This window comes from Rhineura floridana, chromosome 3 (assembly GCF_030035675.1).
Source record: "Rhineura floridana isolate rRhiFlo1 chromosome 3, rRhiFlo1.hap2, whole genome shotgun sequence".
In the NCBI taxonomy this organism is placed as follows: Eukaryota; Metazoa; Chordata; class Lepidosauria; order Squamata; family Rhineuridae; genus Rhineura; species Rhineura floridana.
In genome coordinates, this window is record NC_084482.1 from 200,018,681 (window position 1) to 200,039,889 (window position 21,209).

The 21,209-nt window shown below is 43.8% G+C and overlaps 1 protein-coding gene across 5 annotated transcripts in view; it reads left to right on the forward strand.

Moving 5' to 3' along the window:
* LOC133381099 (zinc finger protein ZFP2-like) overlaps positions 1–20,997 on the forward strand; it is a 29,445-nt gene extending 8,448 nt beyond the window's left edge. For 4 of the 5 annotated variants that reach the window (XM_061619659.1, XM_061619660.1, XM_061619661.1 and 1 more), the window contains exons 2-8: positions 17–100; positions 3,127–3,243; positions 4,644–4,745; positions 6,848–6,946; positions 9,629–9,700; positions 17,627–17,728; positions 19,397–20,997. In XM_061619659.1, coding sequence (XP_061475643.1) covers positions 17–100; positions 3,127–3,243; positions 4,644–4,745; positions 6,848–6,946; positions 9,629–9,700; positions 17,627–17,728; positions 19,397–20,754 — 1,934 coding nt within the window. In that variant the 3' untranslated portion in view covers positions 20,755–20,997. The remainder of the gene's footprint in view (positions 1–16; positions 101–3,126; positions 3,244–4,643; positions 4,746–6,847; positions 6,947–9,628; positions 9,701–17,626; positions 17,729–19,396) is intronic. The other variant, XM_061619663.1, reaches the window with a different exon arrangement.
* The last annotated feature ends 212 nt before the right edge of the window (positions 20,998–21,209 follow it).

The window sequence follows — 21,209 nt, forward strand, 5'->3', positions numbered from 1 at the left end:
TCTTTCTCCTGATCAGAGGTTCCTGAGACAATGGAACAAGAGGAGAAGCCACGGATTCTAGGATTGGAGAACGCTGAGACTTCCTCGGATGCCCACTCAGGTGAGGGATCGGTGCAGAGAGAATCTGTGATGCTAGGTGCAAATAGAACATTTCTTGGGGGATCTGTTGCACAGTTCTAATTTTAAAAATTCACCAGAGTAGTCCTATGCATGTTTGATCAGCAACTATAGAGTACAGTCGGGCTTGCTTCAGTGTGGCTGGTGCCATTTGGGACTGGGAGAAGGCAGGGACCCCAATATTAGGTGGAGCCAGAGCCACTCCCTGGCTGCTTGTAGGTAAGAAGGCAGGCAGGTGGGGCTGGCTAAGGGCAGACTGAGGTTGGTAGGTCAGTGCCCCATTTGCCCCAATGCACCAGCCTCCATTGCTAATAAGTGTGTTTTTAGGACTGAAGTCTCAGAGACAGAATTGTGGGCTGAAGAGCCTTCAGCCCTCTCCTTCTCAAACTGGGGGTAGGTAACAAGTGGAGTACCGCAGGGCTCAGTCCTGGGCTCAGTGCTCTTCAACATTTTTATTAATAACTTGGATGAGGAGGTACAGGGAATGCTTTTCAAGTTTGCAGATAATACAAAATTGGGAGGGACAGCTTATACCCTGGAGGACACAGACAATATTCAAAGGGAACTTGATAGGCTGGAGCATTGGGCTGAAAACAACAGAATGAAATTTAACAGGGATAAGTGCAAAGTACTATGCCTAGGAAAAAGAAACCACATGCCCAGTTATAAGATGGGGAATACTTGGCTCAGCAATACTACATGCAAGAAGGATGTCAGAATTGTTGTTGACCACAAGCTGAATATGAGCCAATAGTGCAGTGTGGCTGCTAAAAAGGCAAATGCTATTTTAGGCAGCATTAACAGAAATATTATTTATTATTATTTATTTATTAGATTTATATCCTGCCCTTTCTCCCACTAGGAGTCCAGGGCAGCAAAATAGTTTCCAAATCGTGTGAAGTACTAGTTCCCCTCTATTCAGTACTGGTTAGGTCTCATCTTAAGTACTGCGTCCAGTTCTGGACACTGCATTTTAAGAAGGATGCAGACAAACGAATGGGCTCAGAGGAGGGCAAGAAGATGATCAGGGGACTGGAAACAAAACCTTCTGAGGAGAGACTGAAAGAACTGGGCATGTTTAGCCTTGAGAACAGAGGACTGAGGGGAGATAGGATAGCATTCTTCAAGTACTTGAAAGGTTGTCACACAGAGGAGGACCAGGATCTCAATCATCCCAGAGTGCAGGACACAGAATAGTGGGCTCAAGTTACAGGAAGCCAGATTTCAACTGAACATCAGGAAAAATTGCCTAACTGTTAGACCGTCGCCCGGAGTGGCTGGACAACCAGCCAGATGGGCGACTAATAAATCTAATTAATAAATAAATAGACAATGTAACCAATGACCTAGGGAGGTGGTGGGCCCTCCAACACTGGAGGCATTCAAGGGGTAGCTGGAGAGCCACGTGTCGTGTATGTTTTAAGTTGGATTCCTGCATTGCGCAGGGGGTTGGACTCAATGGCCTTACAGGCCGCTTTCAACTCTACTATAATTCTGTGAGATGCAGAAGTCCTCTTTCACCCAATGGTGGAAAACAAATGGGTGACATGTTTTTCCACTGTGCCGCCTGCTCAGTTTCTGCCTGTTAGGCTGCTATTAAAGACTCAGGAGCAGGAGCAGTAAAGGAGGCAGCAACGCTCTATCGGGCCAATTAAAGTTTTCTGCCACATGAGTCTGTCTTTATTTTTCTTAGGAACTTTGGGTTGTATTCAACTAAGTCCTTACTCAGAGGAGAGCCACTGAAATGAATGCACCTAATTTTTATACCTATTGTATTGTCACTGTAAGTTCTTACTGCGAGTCCTTATTGCTGCTTTTTAATAATGTTAATACTTTGATATTTAATTTTTGTAAACTATACTGTTTTACTTGATGTGTATTCCATATTTGTGTTTATTTTTTGTAAGCCGCCTTGAGGGCCTTTTGCCCAAAAAGCAGCATAGAAATAAACCATAATAATAATAATAATAATAATAATAATTAATAATAAAGTTCGTCATGTCCATTATCTTCAACGGGGTCAGCTCTGAGTAGGGCCTATGTTGAATACCACCCATGGGAAACTGCCTTATACCAAGTGAGACCACTGGTCCATGTGGCTCAATATTGTCAGCACTGACCAGCAGCAGCTCTCCAGGGTTTCAGACATGGTTCTCTCTCACCTCTACCTGGAGAAGCTGGTCCCAAGTTTACAAAAGAGCAGATTTCAGTCAAGGTTTAGAAGAAGCTTCACAATGGGGAGAGCAGTTTAACCATGGAACTCATTACCTAGTGGCATGGCGGTTTTCTCCATCACCCAGGAGGCTGGACTAAAGGTATACGAGCCCCCTCCAACTCTTGGGTTCTCCACTTCAGGTGAGAAGGTGCATAGCTCAGTGGTAGACCACCTGCTTTGCATGCAGAAGGTTCATACTGACTCCCCAGCATCTCCAGATGAGGCTGGGAAAAGCCCTTGTTTGAGATTCTGGAGGGCCACTGCCAGTCAGTGTAGACAGTACCAAGCTAGGTGGACCGATGGTCTGACTCGCTATAAGGCAGCTTCCTGTATTCCAAAGCCGGCTCATTCAAAACCTTTAAGACAGATTTGGGGCGACCTCTGGGATTTGAACAGGAGAGGCAAGCGAAATGGCGGCAAGCTGCACCAGGGGAGTGATAACCTTCTACCTGCTTGTCACCGCCCTCCATGGTCAACATAATTTCAGTTTTCTGACACTTTCATAGAGTGGGGAGGGCGGCTCTCGGCTTCCCTTGGTGAATTCTGACTTTTATACTGTGTCTATGTATATGTTTATGGATATGGATATTATTTATGTATTTTGCTTTGTAAATTAATTTGATATTTTTTATTGTACCTTGTGTATTCTATTGTAAACTGCTTTGAGATGCTTTAGATAGTAAGTGGTCTATAAATGGAAATTAATAATAATAATAATAATAAACTAATCAACACATACCCACCACTGCTGTCCATCCTTACATTCTCTCCTTATGTCTTTCGCTTGATCCTAGAGGGTTCCAGTGCAACAGTAAAAGTGAAGGAGGAAGAAAAAGAGGAAGAGGAAGACCCCTGGGTACCCAATCTCCAGGGCTCTGAGGAAAGTGACATTTGCCCAGGTGCCCTCTTAGGTACGGGGTAGATTCAGCTGACTCCGGGTTCATAGAACAAGGGTGGAGAACCTCCAGTCTACAGGCAAATTTGGCTTGCTGGGCTGTTTTCCTCTCCCACACCACACCCACCTTTCCCACGCGTGATGTCATACGTGACATCAGGTGTGTGCACAGGTAGAGATGCAGCTAGGTTGGCTGCTTGCACACCTATTCCCTGCAGAAAGCTGGTGCGTGGGGAGTTTAATCCTGCTCAGCCATTATCTCCCTACCCCCTCCAAGCCAACTTTGATGGATGGGTGGGGGGGTGAGACCCACCCCTGTCGATCACCCCACCTGTCGATCACAAGACATCATTATGACATTGGATGATTAACAGGTGGATGGTCACACCCATCTGTGAAAATTTATTTATTTATTCCATTTATATCATGCCCTTCCTCCTAGAGGAGCCAAATTAGCACACTGGGGGTGGGTGGGGGGAGGTAAAGATCTGGCTCTCTGGACCAAAAAGGTTCCCCTCCCGTGATTTAGGGAATCAAATCAGAATTTGTTGCTAATTCCGTCTCATATGTGCCACCTCACACATTCAGGATTGGACATTCTGAGTGCCAGCTGAAATGATACCCAGCCATCTAAACTGGAAATAACTGTTCCAGTCCTACAAATATTCAAGGTGCAGACAGTTTAGGAACAGTGAATGAAACGTTTCGACAGCTATATTTGTTTATGGCCATTTGGCACTGTTTGTAACGTAGCATCAATTTCTAATAGGGTGTTCAAGTGTAATATGAGTATATTTTGTATTTTTTAAATTAGTTCACATTATTGAAGCTACATATATGGGGAGCCTCACTTTTTCTTATTCTGAGGTCTTCCCTCCCCCACCCAGTTTTTACTTTCTTCTTGAACTAGTGGCGACAAAAAGCCAACTCGGAGAAGTCATTAAGGTATTTTATTTTATTTATTTAAATATCTGTAATCCACCTGTCACTCAGAAGTCCCAGGACAGAAATATACAAAGTCCAAATCAAATGTTAAACAGTGCAATTGAAACAATGTGAAAAATAATAATATGGAACGGTTACAAGTAAAAGCAGTGGCAGCAACCAAAATTCAGGTGTCTCTCACCTGCCCACCTAAAGCCCTAGGCAAGAGGGGCATTTCATATGCTGATAAAAGAATATCCATGTCATGGTGAGATGAACCTCAGGAGGGAGGTCATTCTGAAGGCATCAGGCCCCGCTCTGTACGTCTCATTAGGTGTGGGACCACCAGCAGAGCTTGCCCCCCCCAATCTGAAAACTTGGGCAGCTCCCAGAATGCACAGAGGCAAAGAAACCAGCCAATGTTCATGGCCAGCCACTTGTGATTGAATTATCCATCTGTGCTTCATCTCCTGACGTCTTTCTCCTGATCAGGGTTCCCTGATACGAAGTTAAAGGTGAAAGAGGAGGAAGAACCATGGGTCCCGGATCATGAGGCTCCTGAGGAAAACAAAGCCTCCCCAACAGCCCAGTCAGGTGAAGGATTTCTTCAAGAAATTGAGGAGCATTGATAATTTATTCTGTTGCAGGCTTCTTCGTGATTTTCCAGGATTCCAGTGGGGGACCCATGTTAATCTCTTGCAGCAAAAACAACAGTTTTGTGGCCCCTGGAATGGTGGCAGATTTAATGTGGCTTAAGCTTTTATGGATTTGGAGTTCAGCTTGCCACACACATGATGTGATCTCCTCGAAGTTACTGAGCTTTTACACAAAAATATTTCATTAACTGGGTGGGAGCCTTTTTCAGCTCAAGGGCCGCATTCCGTTTTAGGCAAGGGCCAGATGCCAGTAGTGGGCGGGACAAGGAGCAAAAGTGAATGGAGCAAGAAGCGTTGATTTACTTGCTCATCCTTATCTATGCTTTATCTAGGCAAGCAAGAAAAAAATCCAAGAAAAATATCCCAGTTCAAAGATTCATTCTAGTCAGGCAAAACCACTCGAGGAGAGTGCAAAGGAGGGTTGCTGAAGGAAGGGGTGTGGCTTGGGGAGACTCCTGAGGACCAGATAAAGAAGCTCAGAGGCTCCCCACCCTGCATCAGCTAAAAAATTACCCACTAGGGCAAAACAGTTTTAAGTGCTCTCTTAAAAGCAGGCAAAGAGGAGAAAGTTAGATCCACCATCCTGAGGAAAATGCAGATGTACTGTTTCTGTGAAAGGGAAAATGGAAATGGACTGCCTTCAAGTCGATCCCGACTTATGGTGACCCTATGAATAGGGTTTTCATGGTAAGCGGTATTCAGAGGGGGTTTACCATTGCCTTCCTCTGAGGCTGAGAGGCAGTGACTGGCCCAAGGTCACCCAGTGAGCTTCATGGCTGTGTGGGGATTCGAACTCTGGTCTCCCAGGTCATAGTCCAGCACTCTGACCACTACACCACACTGGGTCTCCTGTGAAAGGGGAAGTAGCTGATTAAAGTGGAGCATGCGAGCGGAGGAGGAGCAGGGAGTGCACGGCCCAGGACTCACTCATGTTGTTCCAAACCATGGTAAACTGACATAAGGGATCTTTGTGTAATGTCAAACCATGGTGAACCAACATAAAGGATATCGCACACGGGACAGCCATGCCTCCTTCATGCTGATGTGTGTGCTGGCCACACACTTAGTGGCTGTGTGTTTGGCATTGGTGTAAAGAGGCCTTTGAACATACAGATGTATGTACAGTAGGGCCCCACTCATACGGCGGGTTACGTTCCGGACCCCCGCCAAAAAGTGAAAACCGCCGAAAAGTGGAACTCATTGAATAGAATGGCGCGCGACACCTGAAAACCGCCATAAAAGCGGAACAAGCGCCATATGAGTGGGGCTTTAGTCTAATTGCGTCTAATTGAGACCGCCACATTAGCAAAGCACTGTAAAGTGAAGTGCTGTAAAGCGGGGCCCTACTGTACCAGAGTCCCATTCGACTGATGCAAAATGTGCAGCCAGCAGGGGGTGTGGCCAGCATGTACATTAGCATACAGAGGGGATGTGTCTACCCCATGCAAGCCTAGATGTTCCTTCACACATTAGATGTACGCATGGAGGGGTGTGAATATTTATTTTTAGATATATATAAAATATATATATCCCATCTTTTTTCCAAGGAGCTCAAGGTGGCATACATTGTTCTCCCCTCCCCATTTGATCCTCACAGACTTGTCTGTTGTAGGTTAGGCTGAGAGAAGGCAGTGACTGGCCCAAGGTCACCCAGTGAGCTTCATGGCTGAGTTGGGATTTGAACCCTGGTCTCCCAGGTCGTAGTCCAGCACCCTAATCATTACACCACACTGGCTAATGAATGAACACCCCTCAAGTGTATTTCAAATCCTTCCTACGTTCAAGCTGGTCAGCTTATTTTGCAGTTTGCTGGATTTTCAGTTTTCAAGCCCAAGGTGGGCTCCTAGATTGAGGGGTGAGGCTTGGATTTTGGAGCAAAAAAAATCATGGAAGAAAATGAGACTCCAAAGCTCACCTCTGGTGAAGCCATCTCATTGGAAAGCCATTTCACATTGTGGGATGGAAGGCTGTTTCCCCCCCCCCCGAGAAAACTAGCTGACGCCCACCAATACCAACTATTGCCTTCTCTGTATTCATCAGGGTTTCCTGATGTAACAGTAAAGATGGAAGAAGACAAGCCAGGAGTCCCCAAAAGTGAAGGCTCAGAGGAAAGCGAAGCTGTTCGAGTGTCCTGCTCAGGTGAGAAATGGGTTTGCAGAAGTGTCCAGGTGATTTATTCCAAATCTGTGGTGTGCATCTCATTTTTGTAAATAATTTGCCAGTTACTTTTTCACACATCTCCCCCAGAAATATCCAGGATTTAAACATTACTGAACATAAGAAAAGTTTGCTTTGGTGCCTGAGGGCCTTGCCATGTAGTTTTGTTCTTACACATAAGAAGAGCCCTGCTGGGTCAGGCCAAAGGCCCATCCACTCCAACATCCAGTTTTCACAGTAGCCAACCACATTCCTCTGGGAAGTCCATAAGTGGGACCTGAGCGCAACAGCACGACTCTCCTCACTTACGATTTCCAGCATCTGGTATTCAGAAATTGTACACCTCTGACAGTGGAAGTAGAGGAGGCGGTAAAAGCAGGGTCTCACAACAGAATGTTGCAGCGTATCCCCAGGCCCTAAGAGGAACGCTCCAGCTCAGAGCTCCAGCCAGCTTGAACAGAAGGGAGGAAGTTTCAAAGATGTAGTGAGAAGAGCAGAAAGGATATTTCCCCCCCACCCCTGGTTTTCTTATCCCCTTGAAACCTTCCCTGCTATGCTATGAACTACTAAAAGGCTCTAGTTTGGGCCCAGCTGCCAGACATGTAACTGAGTGCTTTAGTGCTATATCGGTGGGGGGAGATTTCTGGAGAGTAAGAAAGAGAAAAGATATCTTCCCCCCGCCCCGGCTCCTGAAATCTCCCCAAATAGAATCCCCTAATTCCTTTTCCAAAATGGTGCTATACAGGCATACCCCGCTTTAACATACGCAATGGGACCGGAGCGTATATGTAAAGTGAAAATGTACTTAAAGTGAAGCAATTATCTATGCATGTACTGCACGGCAATCGCCACTAGATGGCAGTGGCGTCATGCCATTAAGTATCTGTAATTGTGAAGCGCGCGTACGTTAAGCGGGCTATGGTGGTGTATGGAGCATGTACGTTATAGTGAGGCAACGTTAAGTGAAGCGACGTTAAGTGGGGTATGCCTGTATTACATTGCTGCATAGGGTGTCTGTGATGTTCCTGCTTATAGTGTAAATATGGTAAGTGCTGTTTATATAGAAGACATATGGTAAGTGGAGTGAAAGAGGCGGGGGGAGTACATGAGCAGTAGAATGCTGGATGATTGGCTGAGCGTTTGAATGGCTGGGAATATAAATGGAAGAATGACAGTTGAATCTGGGTGGATGTTAGTAGGGTGGAGAAGAAGGTGTTTGGTGGTGGATGTTGGGAGTGTGGAGAAAGGGGTGTTTGAGGGTGGAGGTCAGGAGTTTGGAGACAGAGGGAGTTGGAGTTCTGATTAATAATAAGTCAAGTACAAAACAGGAATAGATGAAACCATATGCTTGTGAAACATTCTAAAACTAATCTTGTTATTTCTGATATTTAATAAATACTTATTTGGTTTACCAAAGGCCTGATCCTTGGCTGGGGGATATACAGACCAGAAGGGAGGGCAAGGTAATTACCAAGGCTGAACAGAAACAGTATCTAATGGTGGCAGCAGTGAAGGGAGGAATAATAACAATTCAAGTATCCAGAGCAATTCAGAGTTGTATGCGTTATCTATAAAGATACAAGGGGGTTGGGAACAGCATAAGCACACAGTCACAAAAGTAACCAGCTAGAGAGAGACTCAGACAAAGTCTCTGGGAGTATTGGTTATAGGACGTGACTGGTGGTGCTGCCTAGCAGGGGGATCTAGTGAGATGTGTGCTAGAGCAGAGTGAGAAACCATATAAAGGACAGTCTGGACTGGTGGTATCCCTGGTGGTGCCTAGTGAAAGGCAGTAGCCACAAGCAGGTGGGAACCTGACAGGGAGAACCAGGGAAGGACGTCACAGTGTCCCTTTCCCTTTCCTCCCTCCAGAAACCTCTCCACTTTCTCAGACTTTTCTTAAGTTCAGAGACACGTTTTTATCCTGGTCTTTGACACCTCAGATGTAAATTTTTAGGACCCACCCTATTTTGTGATTTTAGATTGTTTTTAATTTTGAAATGGTTGTAACCTGCCCTGGAACTTTTGGGTGAAAGGTGGGTAATATAATGAATTAAGTAGGTAGGTAGTTTGTTTTTGTTTTGTGTGAGTGCTCAGACTCTGTAGAGCCACAGAAAATCAGTTCCATAATAAATTGATTATCATAGATAGCCATCCCCTGCCAATAATTCTATAGCCTTGGAATGTTCTGGAACCCAGAAAAGGGCCCTGTAACATTCTTTGTGTCTGTGATCCCGTTACCATCAAAGTAATCTTGTTAGCTGAGCTGCGGGCCTCCTGTCCCTTAACAGAGCTCTGTTGGAACCAACTGCCATGTGAGGAAGCGAGAGTCTGAAAGCACTGCTCTGTGTTAAGAGCCAAACCGAAGCAGTCCACAACAGCAGATGCACCTGCTTTTGTATTGGTGGAGGGGATCCTCTGGTAATTAAAAACTAGTATCTAGGTTTGCTTCTTTTCTTCCTTCCTCCTCCCAATCCCTTTTCCTTTTGTGTCAGGTCTTACAAACTACAAGCCTGAGAACAGGGAGTGTCTTATTACTGGTCTTTCCTAAGTTGCTCTGGGAGCCTTTTTTGGCTGAAAGATGGGATTCAATCCTTTAAATAAATGGGGTTCTTTGGAATATCCATCCTTAGCTCCTCCTGTTAAATCTGTGTCCTCCATCAGGGCTTCCTGCTGTGACAATAAAGGTGGAAGCAGAAGAGGAACCGTGGGTGCCAAATCAAGACAACGAGGAAGGTGAGGCTGTCCCAGGAGAGGGAGGAGTTTGGATGACCCTGCATTCTCTCTCGTTATACTAGAACTGGGGTCAGGAAGCTGAATGGTGAGAGATTCAGGGAGACAAAAGGAGAAGGGACTTCTTCATACAGCACAAAGGTAAACCCTGGAAGCCACAGCCCTCAAGATGTGGCTACCAACTTAGCTGGCTTTAAAAAGGGGATTAGACAAATTCATGAAGGATAAGGTCGTCAGAGGCATCTAGGCATGATGGCGACACGATTCCTCCAGGGTCAGTAGCAGTATATACCTCTGAATGCCATTTGCTGGATGTGGCATTCCCTGTATCCCCAGCTGGACACCAAGTCAGCCCCTTGGCTACTCTACTGGATACAGTTGTTGTTATATGCCTTCAAGTCGATTACGACTTATGGCGACCCTATGAATCAGTGACCTCCAATAGCATCTGTCATGAACCACCCTGTTAGATCTTGTAAGTTCAGGTCTGTGGCTTCCTTTATGGAATCAATCCATCTCTTGTTTGGCCTTCCTCTTTTTCTACTCTCTTCTATTTTCCCCCAGCATTATTGTCTTTTCTACTGAATCATGTCTTCTCATGATGTATCCAAAGTATGATAATCTCAGTTTCATCATTTTAGCTTCTAGTGGAGTTCTGGTTTAATGGGTTCTAACACCCAATTATTGGTCTTTTTCTCAGTCCATGGTATGCGCAAAGCTCTCCAGCAACACATTTCAAATGAGCTGATTTTTTTCTTAACTGCTTTTTTCACTGTCCAACATTCACATCCAGGCTCAACGTGTTTCGGAATTATCCTTCTTCAGGAGCTAAAAACATTAAAACAAACTACAATCAATGTCATAGAGACAACACCGTGGTCTGAAACATAAACAAAATACTTTTAAAGACCACATTCCATATAACTCACTTTACATACATTTTAAAATGTTGTCTTTATGTTGTATCCTGAAACATTAACATTAGACTATCATCTTATGAAACTGTGCTGTGCAGCTCAAACAAAGCAAATTCTTGCGCTAGCCAGCTGCGACACAAAACTCACCCTCCCCAAAAGAATCAAAGATAATGCCCTGTACCGACCAGTGGAGATCTGTTTTCTTTACTCTATCCAGGCAATTCAAATTCTTTGTCCAGCTCCACAGTAAACACAAACCACAAACCAAACTCAAATGCTGCTGGTGTCCATAGTGAATATATAGATCAGCTCAGCTGCTCAATCACTGCACTTACAAATTTGGCTGATCCAGCTGATACTTACAGTGACTGGCTGACATGTTCAGTGGTTACAGAAAGTCTGCCAAATTTCAAATAGGACCCTTGTTTTAGATTTTGTTTAAACTCAGAGAAATCCAAATCCTCATTCAACCCCAAAGGTGCCAGACTTTTCAAGGAAATAATCCAGAATAGCTCTCTCCTGCTGAGTAGTCTATCATTGCCCACAACTCTTTCAATGGCCCAAAATGTTGTATCTTTTGCCTTATGTTGTTTCTCAACAAAATGTCTAACCAATGGAGCACCCATTCTTTGATGTCTTAAATTGCAAAAATGTTCCCCAATTCTGAATTTTAATGGTCTCGATGTCTTCCCAACATAAATCTGATTGCAAGGGCAGGAAATGAGGTAAATAACTCCTGCAGAGTTGTAGGTAAAGAAATCCTGGATTTGAATGTGCTTTCCAGTGTTGGGATTGACAAAAAAAATGTGCAGTACGAACAAAAACTGTCAAAAAATGCAGATATAGTTATCAAGGAAGCAGACAAGGGGGTTGCAATTGTAATTCAAAACTGCAAGGACTGTGAGGGCCAGGTCCTTCGTCAATTACAAGATCATATCTCATACATACCAATTGCATTTGACCCTACTAAAGAAATAAGTGCACACATCCAAGACATTCTGGAGGAGGGCCGTATCATGGGGTGGATCAGTACTTCTGAGTTTGAATTTTTGGCCAAGAAAAATCTCAGGGTCCCCTTATTTTACGTGCTGCCAAAGATTCATAAGGGTGTCAGTCCTCCCCCTGGTCGTCCCATAGTTTCAGGCAATGACTATATCCTGGAACCATTGTCCCAGTTCATTGATTATTTTTTAAAACCTTTCATTCCCTCCATGGGATCATATGTGTGGGCCTCTACTCATTTTTTACAAAAAATAGGCCCAATCAAGATTCAGCCTGAAGACATCCTGGTCACCATGGACGTCAAATCTTTATACACAAGCATTCCACAAGATCAGGCATTGGATATTATTTTTGATGTTTTACAGAAACGTGAAATACGGAATCCACCAACTCATTTTTTGACCTCTTTGGCCGACATAGCTTTAGGAAAAAAATATTTTTCATTCAACAAAAAGTTCTTTTGGCAGACCAAGGGGGTACCCTTGGGATGCCCCATGGCAACAGAGGTTGCCAATCTATATATGCAACATTTTGAACAACAATTCATTTTTGCCAACTACCTACATGGTAGAAATATTATCTCCTGGCTGCGGTATATAGATGACATATTCATGATTTGGCGAGGCACAAATGATGAGCTGAGGAATTTTTTTCAATGGATTGATGCACAAGATCCCAATCTTAGTTTTGAGACAACTTGCAGTAATGAACAGGTCAATTTTTTGGACATTACAGTTAAAAAATCTACAAAGAATTTAATTACCACCATGTATCACAAACCTACTGATAGGAATACTTTTCTCAAGTACGACAGTTATCATCCTGCTCAATCTTAAAAACAATCTACCATATAGCCAATTTTTAAGAATAAAGCGTAATTGTTCTAGGAATCCAGATTACCTCCAGGAATCTCAATTTTTAGCACAACGTTTCTATGATAGAGGATATCCTGTAAAGGTGGTGAAAGCAGCTATGCATAGAGCTAATGCCTGCAAACGTGACGTTTTGTTATGCCCTCAAAAAAGAGCAGGGCAGAACCGCACAGCATGCATTCTTCCATTCAATCCGATCACTAAGAGACTCCAAACATACATTCATTCCAATTGGCACTTGGTCCAGGACCTGCCAGGCCTGACAACACGGCCTATGGTAGTATTCAAAAGAACAAGAAATCTCAAGGACTGGTTGATCCATACAGACTATGTAAGGAGCGGTGATAACCAGCGTCAATCAACGATTTTCCACACATCCAATCCAACAGGACACCATCCATGTGGCCACTGTTCATACTGCAAATTCACCCAAAAGAATTTTTTTTTGTCAATCCCAACACTGGAAAGCACATTCAAATCCAGGATTTCTTTACCTGCAACTCTGCAGGAGTTATTTACCTCATTTCCTGCCCTTGCAATCAGATTTATGTTGGGAAGACATCGAGACCATTAAAACTCAGAATTGGGGAACATCTTTGCAATTTAAGACATCAAAGAATGGGTGCTCCATTGGTTAGACATTTTGTTGAGAAACAACATAAGGCAAAAGATACAACATTTTGGACCATTGAAAGAGTTGTGGGCAATGATAGACTACTCAGCAGGAGAGAGCTATTCTGGATTATTTCCTTGAAAAGTCTGGCACCTTTGGGGTTGAATGAGGATTTGGATTTCTCTGAGTTTAAACAAAATCTAAAACAAGGGTCCTATTTGAAATTTGGCAGACTTTCTGTAACCACTGAACATGTCAGCCAGTCACTGTAAGTATCAGCTGGATCAGCCAAATTTGTAAGTGCAGTGATTGAGCAGCTGAGCTATCTATATATTCACTATGGACACCAGCAGCATATGAGTTTGGTTTGTGGTTTGTGTTTACTGTGGAGCTGGACAAAGAATTTGAATTGCCTGGATAGAGTAAAGAAAACAGATCTCCACTGGTCGGTACAGGGCATTATCTTTGATTCTTTTGGGGAGGGTGAGTTTTGTGTCACAGCTGGCTAGCGCAAGAATTTGCTTTGTCTGAGCTGCACAGCAGTTTCATAAGATGATAGTCTAATGTTAATGTTTAAGGATACAACATAAAGACATTTTAAAATGTATGTAAAGTGAGTTATATGGAATGTGGTCTTTAAAAGTATTTTGTTTATGTTTCAGACCACGGTGTTGTCTCTATGACATTGATTGTAGTCTGTTTTAATGTTTTTAACTCCTGAAGAAGGATAATTTCGAAACACGTTGAGCTTACAATAAATCTACTCAGCACCAGAGCCTGTCTCTCTTTCGTGCCTTCAGTTTGGTGCTTTTCCCTTTTACTTCTGCAGCTTTCACATCCATACATAGAGATTGGGAATACCATGGTCTGAATGATCCTGACTTTGGTGTTCAGTGATACATCTTTGCATCTGAGGATCTCCTCTAGTTCTCTCATAGCTGCCCTCCCCAGTCCTAGCCTTCTTCTGATTTCTTGACTGTTGTCTCCATTTTGGTTGATGACTGTGCCAAGGTATTGATAATCCTTGACAAGTTCAATGTCCTAATTGTCAACTTTAAAGTTACATAACTCTTCTGTTGTCGTTATTTTAAACTTCTTGATGTTCAGCTGTAGTCCTGCTTTTGTGCTTTCCTGTTTAACTTTCATCAGCATTTGTTTCAAATAATTACTGGTTTCTGCTAGTAGTATGGTATGCCGCCCTGGGCTCCTGCTGGGAGGAAGGGCAGAATATATAGATCAAATAATAAAATAAAATGATAAAATAAAATAATCATCTGCATATCTTAAATTATTGATATTTCTCCCTGCAAGTTTCACACCTCCTTCATCTTGGTCCAATCCCGCTTTCTCTATGATCTGTTCTGTGTATAGATTAAACAAATAGCATGATAAAATACAACCCTCACACTCTTTTTGATGGGGAACCAATCGGTTTCTCCATATTCTGTCCTTACAGTAGCCTCTTGTCCAGAGTATAGCTTGCACATCAGAACAATCAGATGCTGTGGCACCCCCATTTCTTTTAAAGTATTTCATAGTTTTTCATGATGTACACAATCAAAGGCTTTGCTGTCATCTATAAAGCACAGGGTGATTTCCTTCTAAAATTCCTTGGTCCGTTCCATTATCCAATATATGTCTGCAATATGATCTCTGGTGCCTGTTCCCTTTCTAAATCCAGCTTGGACATCTGGCATTTCTCATTCCATATATGGTAAGAGCCTTTGTTGTAGAATCTTGAGCATTACTTTACTTGCATGGGATATTAATTCCATAAGAAAGTTGAAATACAATATAATTATATAAAAACTTTTAATGCAATAGAATAAAAGCGAATTAAACCAAAATTAGACAGAGCCTTTAAGGAACCTAAGATCCAGAATGCGGAGTCATTGTATACACTATACAGAATTCTTAAAGAGTTCTAATTCCCTGACCTAACGTAATCACTATCCTAACTCTCTTACATATGCTTTCATCTCTCAAATCCCCCTCCCCACTGTCTCTCTTAACTGTCATTTTCAAACTGACACTCTAGCTGTCACTCACTCTAACTCCACCCAACATTCCGTCTCACTGTTCAAGAACATGTGGGAGAGTGGTGTTGTGCTCACATCCTGCTTGTGGACTTCCCAGAGGCATCTGGCTGACTACTGTGGGGAAATGGGATGCTGAACTAGAGAGGCTTTTGATCTGATCCAGCAGGGCTCTTCTTGTGTTCTTAAAACAGGCCTGTTATTTTGTGGTCCAAGACAGTGCATGAATTGGAGGCCCCAGCCTTCTTACCTTTTGTTTTCTTACACTGTTTTGAGAAGGCTACTGGGAGGGAGCTTGATTTGGCTACATTCTCTCTCTCATACACAAACAGAGTAATTCAAGCACTGGTCCATGATCCTTCAGGCTGTCCAGTGCATCCACAAGATCACCTTTATTTAGCAAACCCATAAGAACCTGATCAAGCCAAAGGTCCATCTAAGTCTAGCATCTTGTTCTAACAGTAACCAACCAGATGCCTAATAAGAAGCTGGTAAGAAGCACAGACATAAAGGCAGGTACTGCAGATAAGTCTGAAGTTCTCTGAATAAGCAGACCAAGTTTATTTGTTAATAAACTTGGTGGGCTTCTTCAGGGAACGTATGAAGCTGGAGGTTTTTTCCCCTAGATCAGATTATTTCACCCTTGTAAATAAGACTCCCAAAGTTACTAGCCTGCAAAAAAAATATTACTAGCTTGCTGGGGCCTGACAGAGGAGGGAATCTCCCCAACCCTCCTCCAGCAGCCCACTGGTCTATGCCAGATGAGGAATCTTTCCTGTGGCTTCCCTCTTGCTTTCTGCACCGGGAACAAAGGTGGAATGCATTGCTCTGTCTCTCCTCTGCCAGCCCCCTCACTCACCTGCACTCAGTTGCAGTTCCTTGTTTCCCTATGGCTACTAGAAGAGTGCTTAAATACAAGAGGCAAGCTTGGAGGATGGCAACAAGGGAGAGGGCCTTCCAGTGGTGGCCCCCAAATTATGGAATGATGTTTTTGACAAGGTGCGCCTGGCGCCAACGCTGTTATCTTTTTGGCGCCAGGTTAAGACATTCCTCTTCTCCTAGGCATTTTTGCATGCGTTTCTAAAATTGTTTTTAAAAATGTGTTTTAAATTTGCATATTTGTTTTTAATGTTTTTAATTGTTGTAAACCACCCAGAGAGCTGCGGCTATGGGACGGTATACAAATGCAATAAATAAATAAATATAAATAAGAAAAGGGCCGTAGCTCAGGGGTAGAGTATTTGTTTTGCATGCAGAAGGTTCCAGGTTCAATCCCCCATATCCCCAAGTAGGGCTGCGAGAGATCCTTGCCTGAAACCCTGGAGAGCTACTGCCAGTCAGCGTAAGCAATACTGAGCTAGATGGACCTGTGGTCGTACACAATAGAAGGCAGCTTCCTGCGTTCCTAAGGCTAGATTATTTGCCCTACCAGCCCAGGATTGGCTCTGACCGGCAGCCTTTCTCTAGGGCCTCATGCAAATGTCTTTCACCATCACCTGCTCCTGATCCGTTCACTTGGAGAAGCCAGAGGTCAAACCAGGGACCTTCCACGTACAAAACTTGTATTCTGGCATGTGCTTTGCAGGATCTGGTAGCTTGCAGTGTGAAAGGCCATCTGCAAAACCCTGGAAGGCAACTCTAAGCTAGATGGACCAATAGTCCGAACTGATGACAGGGAGCCTCCTGCGTTCTTAATTCCTGACCTCTCCAGTTAAAAAAGGCTCTCGGGTAGGATGGCTGGGAAAGGCTTCTCTCTGCCTGAGGCCTTGGGAGAGCCGCTGTTGTAGACAGTAATTGGGCAAAATGGACCAGTGATCTGCTGGAATGAAACAGGTCATAAATAAGGTTTTACCTCTCCAAGACTGGTATTGGGGCAAGCAAGCAGACTTCCACAGAGCAGGCAGGAATTGAGAATCGGACTAGTGAGAAGCCTGGGGAGGTGTGGACCAGGAGCCCCTCCATCCGACAGGCATGGTCTGCTGACTTACCTGGAGGAGGCCTGCAAAATAGCCCTAGCAAGCCAATGAGACTGCAGCTGTTCCCCAAGCAACGGGGGAGAGGGGAGGCAGGCTGAAACGCTAAAATAAACCACGGCTCGGTCCTGACAGTGACCAGCCTTGTGAAAAGGGTGAGATACACACATTATGTATTATCTCTCACCCTATCAGTTATAACTGGGGTAGTCTGCCTGGGGCCCTCCCAATGTAGTTGAACTACAACTCCCATTATTCCTGACCATCGGCCATGCTGGCTGGGGCTCATGAGAATTATAGTCCAATATATTTAATAGATTGTAGTCCAATATTTTGAATATATTCATTTAATATATTTTAAAGTCTGTTTTTGAGATGTTTTCAAACGTTTGCCGCCCTGGGCTCCTACTGGGAGGAAGGGCAGGATATAAATGTCATAGATAAATAAATACTTGGAGGGCACCACGTTGGCTATCTTTGAGTTAGAATACCAACACCTGATCTCCTCCTCCTCAGGATTTCCTGGTGTGATAATAAAGGTGGAACCAGAAGAGGACCCCTTGGTCTCAGATCTCCAGGCATCTCAGGGAAGCACAATTGTCTCAGGAACCCAGCCAGGTGAGCGGATAGGTGTGGCTAACTCGTGGCACACAATTGGTATATTCCACCCTGTCCCGAAGTGCTGGGTGGGCATGGGGCTGCCTTCCCCAACCTGTCGCCCTCCAGGGGTTGTATCCAGTGTTAGGCCTACTCAGAATAGACCTGTTGAAATTATGGAATTAAGTTAGTCATGTTCATTCATTTCAATTTCTATCCTGAGCAGGACTTAGTTGGGTGCAACCCCAGATAGTATGGGCTGCGATTCCCATCGGCTTCAGCCAGCATGGCCATGGGGAAAGACAGTCCTTGAAGTAACTTGGTCCTGGAGCAGGATCAGATGTGCACCCATGTTGGATTCAGATATATGCAAATAGCCTAAGAAACATGCACCCACACAATTTAATCCTGCATAATGATTTTTATAATGATTTTTTTAAAAAAAGACTTGGGTTCCTTCACGGTTCCCTTGTGTTACTTTGAGAGTACGAAAGGCTGCATATCCCTATATAAGTCATTTTTTTCTTTTTCATGTAAAATTGGCATCCTGGTGTGTATTTATGTGGTGTTTTTTTAATGACACATTTTTATTTTAAAAAGTTAGACCCCACTTTTCTGCTTCACAAGGGAGCTAAATCTACAAACATAACAATCAACAGCAATCCAGCCCTTAAAAACTGAAGGCCCCTCCAGACATCCTTTTTATTGTGCATTCACAGTTATCTGTGTTCATGATGATATTGGGGCAGTTATACGCAATCCCACTTTCAATACTGTTTGCGCCTCTAAAAGTTTCAGGGCAGACATACATGCTTCGTTTTCAGTCAGTGTATGTCCCATAACTTCTTGCTAAAATCCTGTAGCATTTGTGGTATAAAATGCTCCGGGGTTTATTTTGTTCCACTTTTGTTGTGCTATAGTGCAAGAGTACCTTTCCAGATGGCGATAATGCAGTGAATAAACCTTTATTTTTTAAAGCCATAGGCCACCTCAAGTGACATTGGGGAAGCATTGCACAATTACTAATAAAGCGGAATGATGCGTGGACAATCCAGTATAATTGCACTAATATTGCATCCAGTAGTGTAGTGGCAAATTCAGAAGTGCAGGGTTCCCTTCATGATAGTCATGCCACCCCCCTCACAGCCACACTCCCTTTTCTAATTTCTCTTGTCTCCCTTGTTGTCTCGTGAGTCCACACTTCACTACAACTGACATCCCTAGGTGCCAATCATCATGAAAGGGGAAGCTGTGTGTTAGCTACTGAGAAGACTCTTCTCAGTGGCTGACTCACCTCCTTTCACTCAGATTGGCTCCAATCAGCACAAAAGGACAAGGACTGTTCTCAGTGGCTAACATGCTCCCTTTTTATTCTGATTGGCTCATACAAAGGGACTTGGCTGGGACCCTACTCCCAAAAAAGTAATGGGTCTATGACTCCCCCACAACTCTGGACAACTACACCACTGTTTGCATCAATGACATGTTGCAGAGTACACCTGCAACCCCCCCCCTCCAAAAAACCACAACAGTCTGGAAGGGCCCACAGATTCTCAAACTAAAAATAACAGAAACTGCACACATGCACACACACACACAGAGCGGCACTCATAATCAATACATTAAGCAGAAACTTTTTTTGCACAGAAATTATGCACAGTGTCGTGATTTCTCTGTTGCTTCCAACAGGCAATGGTTACATGAAAGAAGAAGGGGATTTTCTGCCAGGAAGCGCAAAGCACATGGAGCATACTGGAGCATCATTAGCAGTGGCCAGAGGAAGCTTTTTCCGGAGGGCCAATCAGTACAGAACAGAAAGGCAGCAGGGAAGCCATGCAGGGAAAAGAGCCGGCAAGAAACCCTACAAATGCCCTAATTTTGGGAAAATCTTCATCTGGAGAAAATACTTCCTTGCCCAGGAGAGAGGCCATACAGGAGAGAAACTGTACACATGTTCATATTGTGGGAAAACCTTCAATGGGAGATCGTATCTCCTTGCCCACGAGAGAACCCATACCGGAGAGAAACCGCACAAATGCTCGCTTTGTGGGAAAGGCTTCAATGTAAGGTCTTACCTTATTGCCCACTGGAGAACTCACACAGGAGAGAAGCCCCACATTTGTTCATTTTGTGGGAAAAGCTTCAGTGGAAGATCAAACCTTAATAGACACCAGAGAAGCCACACGGGAGAGAAGCCGTATACCTGCTCCGTCTGTGGTAGAAGCTTTAGTCACAAGGCACATATGATCAGGCATGAAAGAATCCACACGGGAGAGAAGCCCTACAAATGTTCACAGTGTACGAAAAGCTTCAGCCAGAGTTCTACCCTCATTTCACATGAGAGAACCCACACAGAGAAACCATACAAATGCTCGTACTGTGAGAAGAGCTTCAGCCAAAGCGCTAAACTAGCCACACATGAGAGAACCCACACGGGTGAGAAACCATATGAATGTCCAGCTTGTGGGAAAGGTTTTAATCACAGGTCGGATTATATCATACACGAGAGAACCCACACGGGCGATAAACCATATGCGTGTTCCATCTGCGGGAAAGGGTTCAGTGGGAGATCCAATCTTACGAGACACGAAAGAAGCCACACGGGAGAGAAACCATATCTCTGCTCAGTTTGCGGTAAAGGCTTCTGCCACAAAGCGCATCTCCTCCGCCATGAGAAAATTCACACAGGAGAGAAACCCTACAAATGCTCAGATTGTGGTGAAAGCTTCAAGCACAGAACAGACCTCATTGGCCACGAGAGGAGTCATTCAGGAGTTAAGCAGTATACCTGCACAGCCTGTGGGAAAAGCTTCAGTGGGAAGTCGAACCTTAACAGACACAAAAGAAGCCACACAGGCGAGAAACCCTATACATGCTTGGTCTGCAGCAGGAGCTTTAGTCATAAAGCACACCTGATTAGACACGAGAGAATCCATACAGGGGAAAAACCATACAAATGCTTGCAATGCATGAAAAGTTTCAATCAGAGCTCTACCCTCGTAGCTCATGAGAGAACTCACACGGGAGAGAAACCGTATAAAAGCTGAGCGTGGAAAATACCTTCTGTTTTGGAATACAAATCCTAGAGATTGTGAAGCGGTTGTGTGTATTTTGCATTTAAAATGTGTATATCCCCTTCGCCAAATTTTAGACAAAGAGGACATTTAAAAAAAATATAAGTAAATAGAGTAAAAATATGAGGGGGGACATGATAGTCACCCCATAGGCTTTCTACAAACTGAGGCCTTGTTCAAGATTTTTCCTTAATAATAATAAAATTTTATTTGTTATTCGCCCATCTGTCTGACTTAACAGACACTCTGGGCGACTTACACAATATAAAATACAATTTAAAACATATTCATACAACAGTCACCATATTAAACAACAATACATCTAAACCACCCGTTAGTAATACAACATAATAGCCTAACCCACCCCAGAAATCCCGTAGGCCTGCCTGAATAACAAGGTCTTTAAGGCTCGACGAAAAGCCATCAGG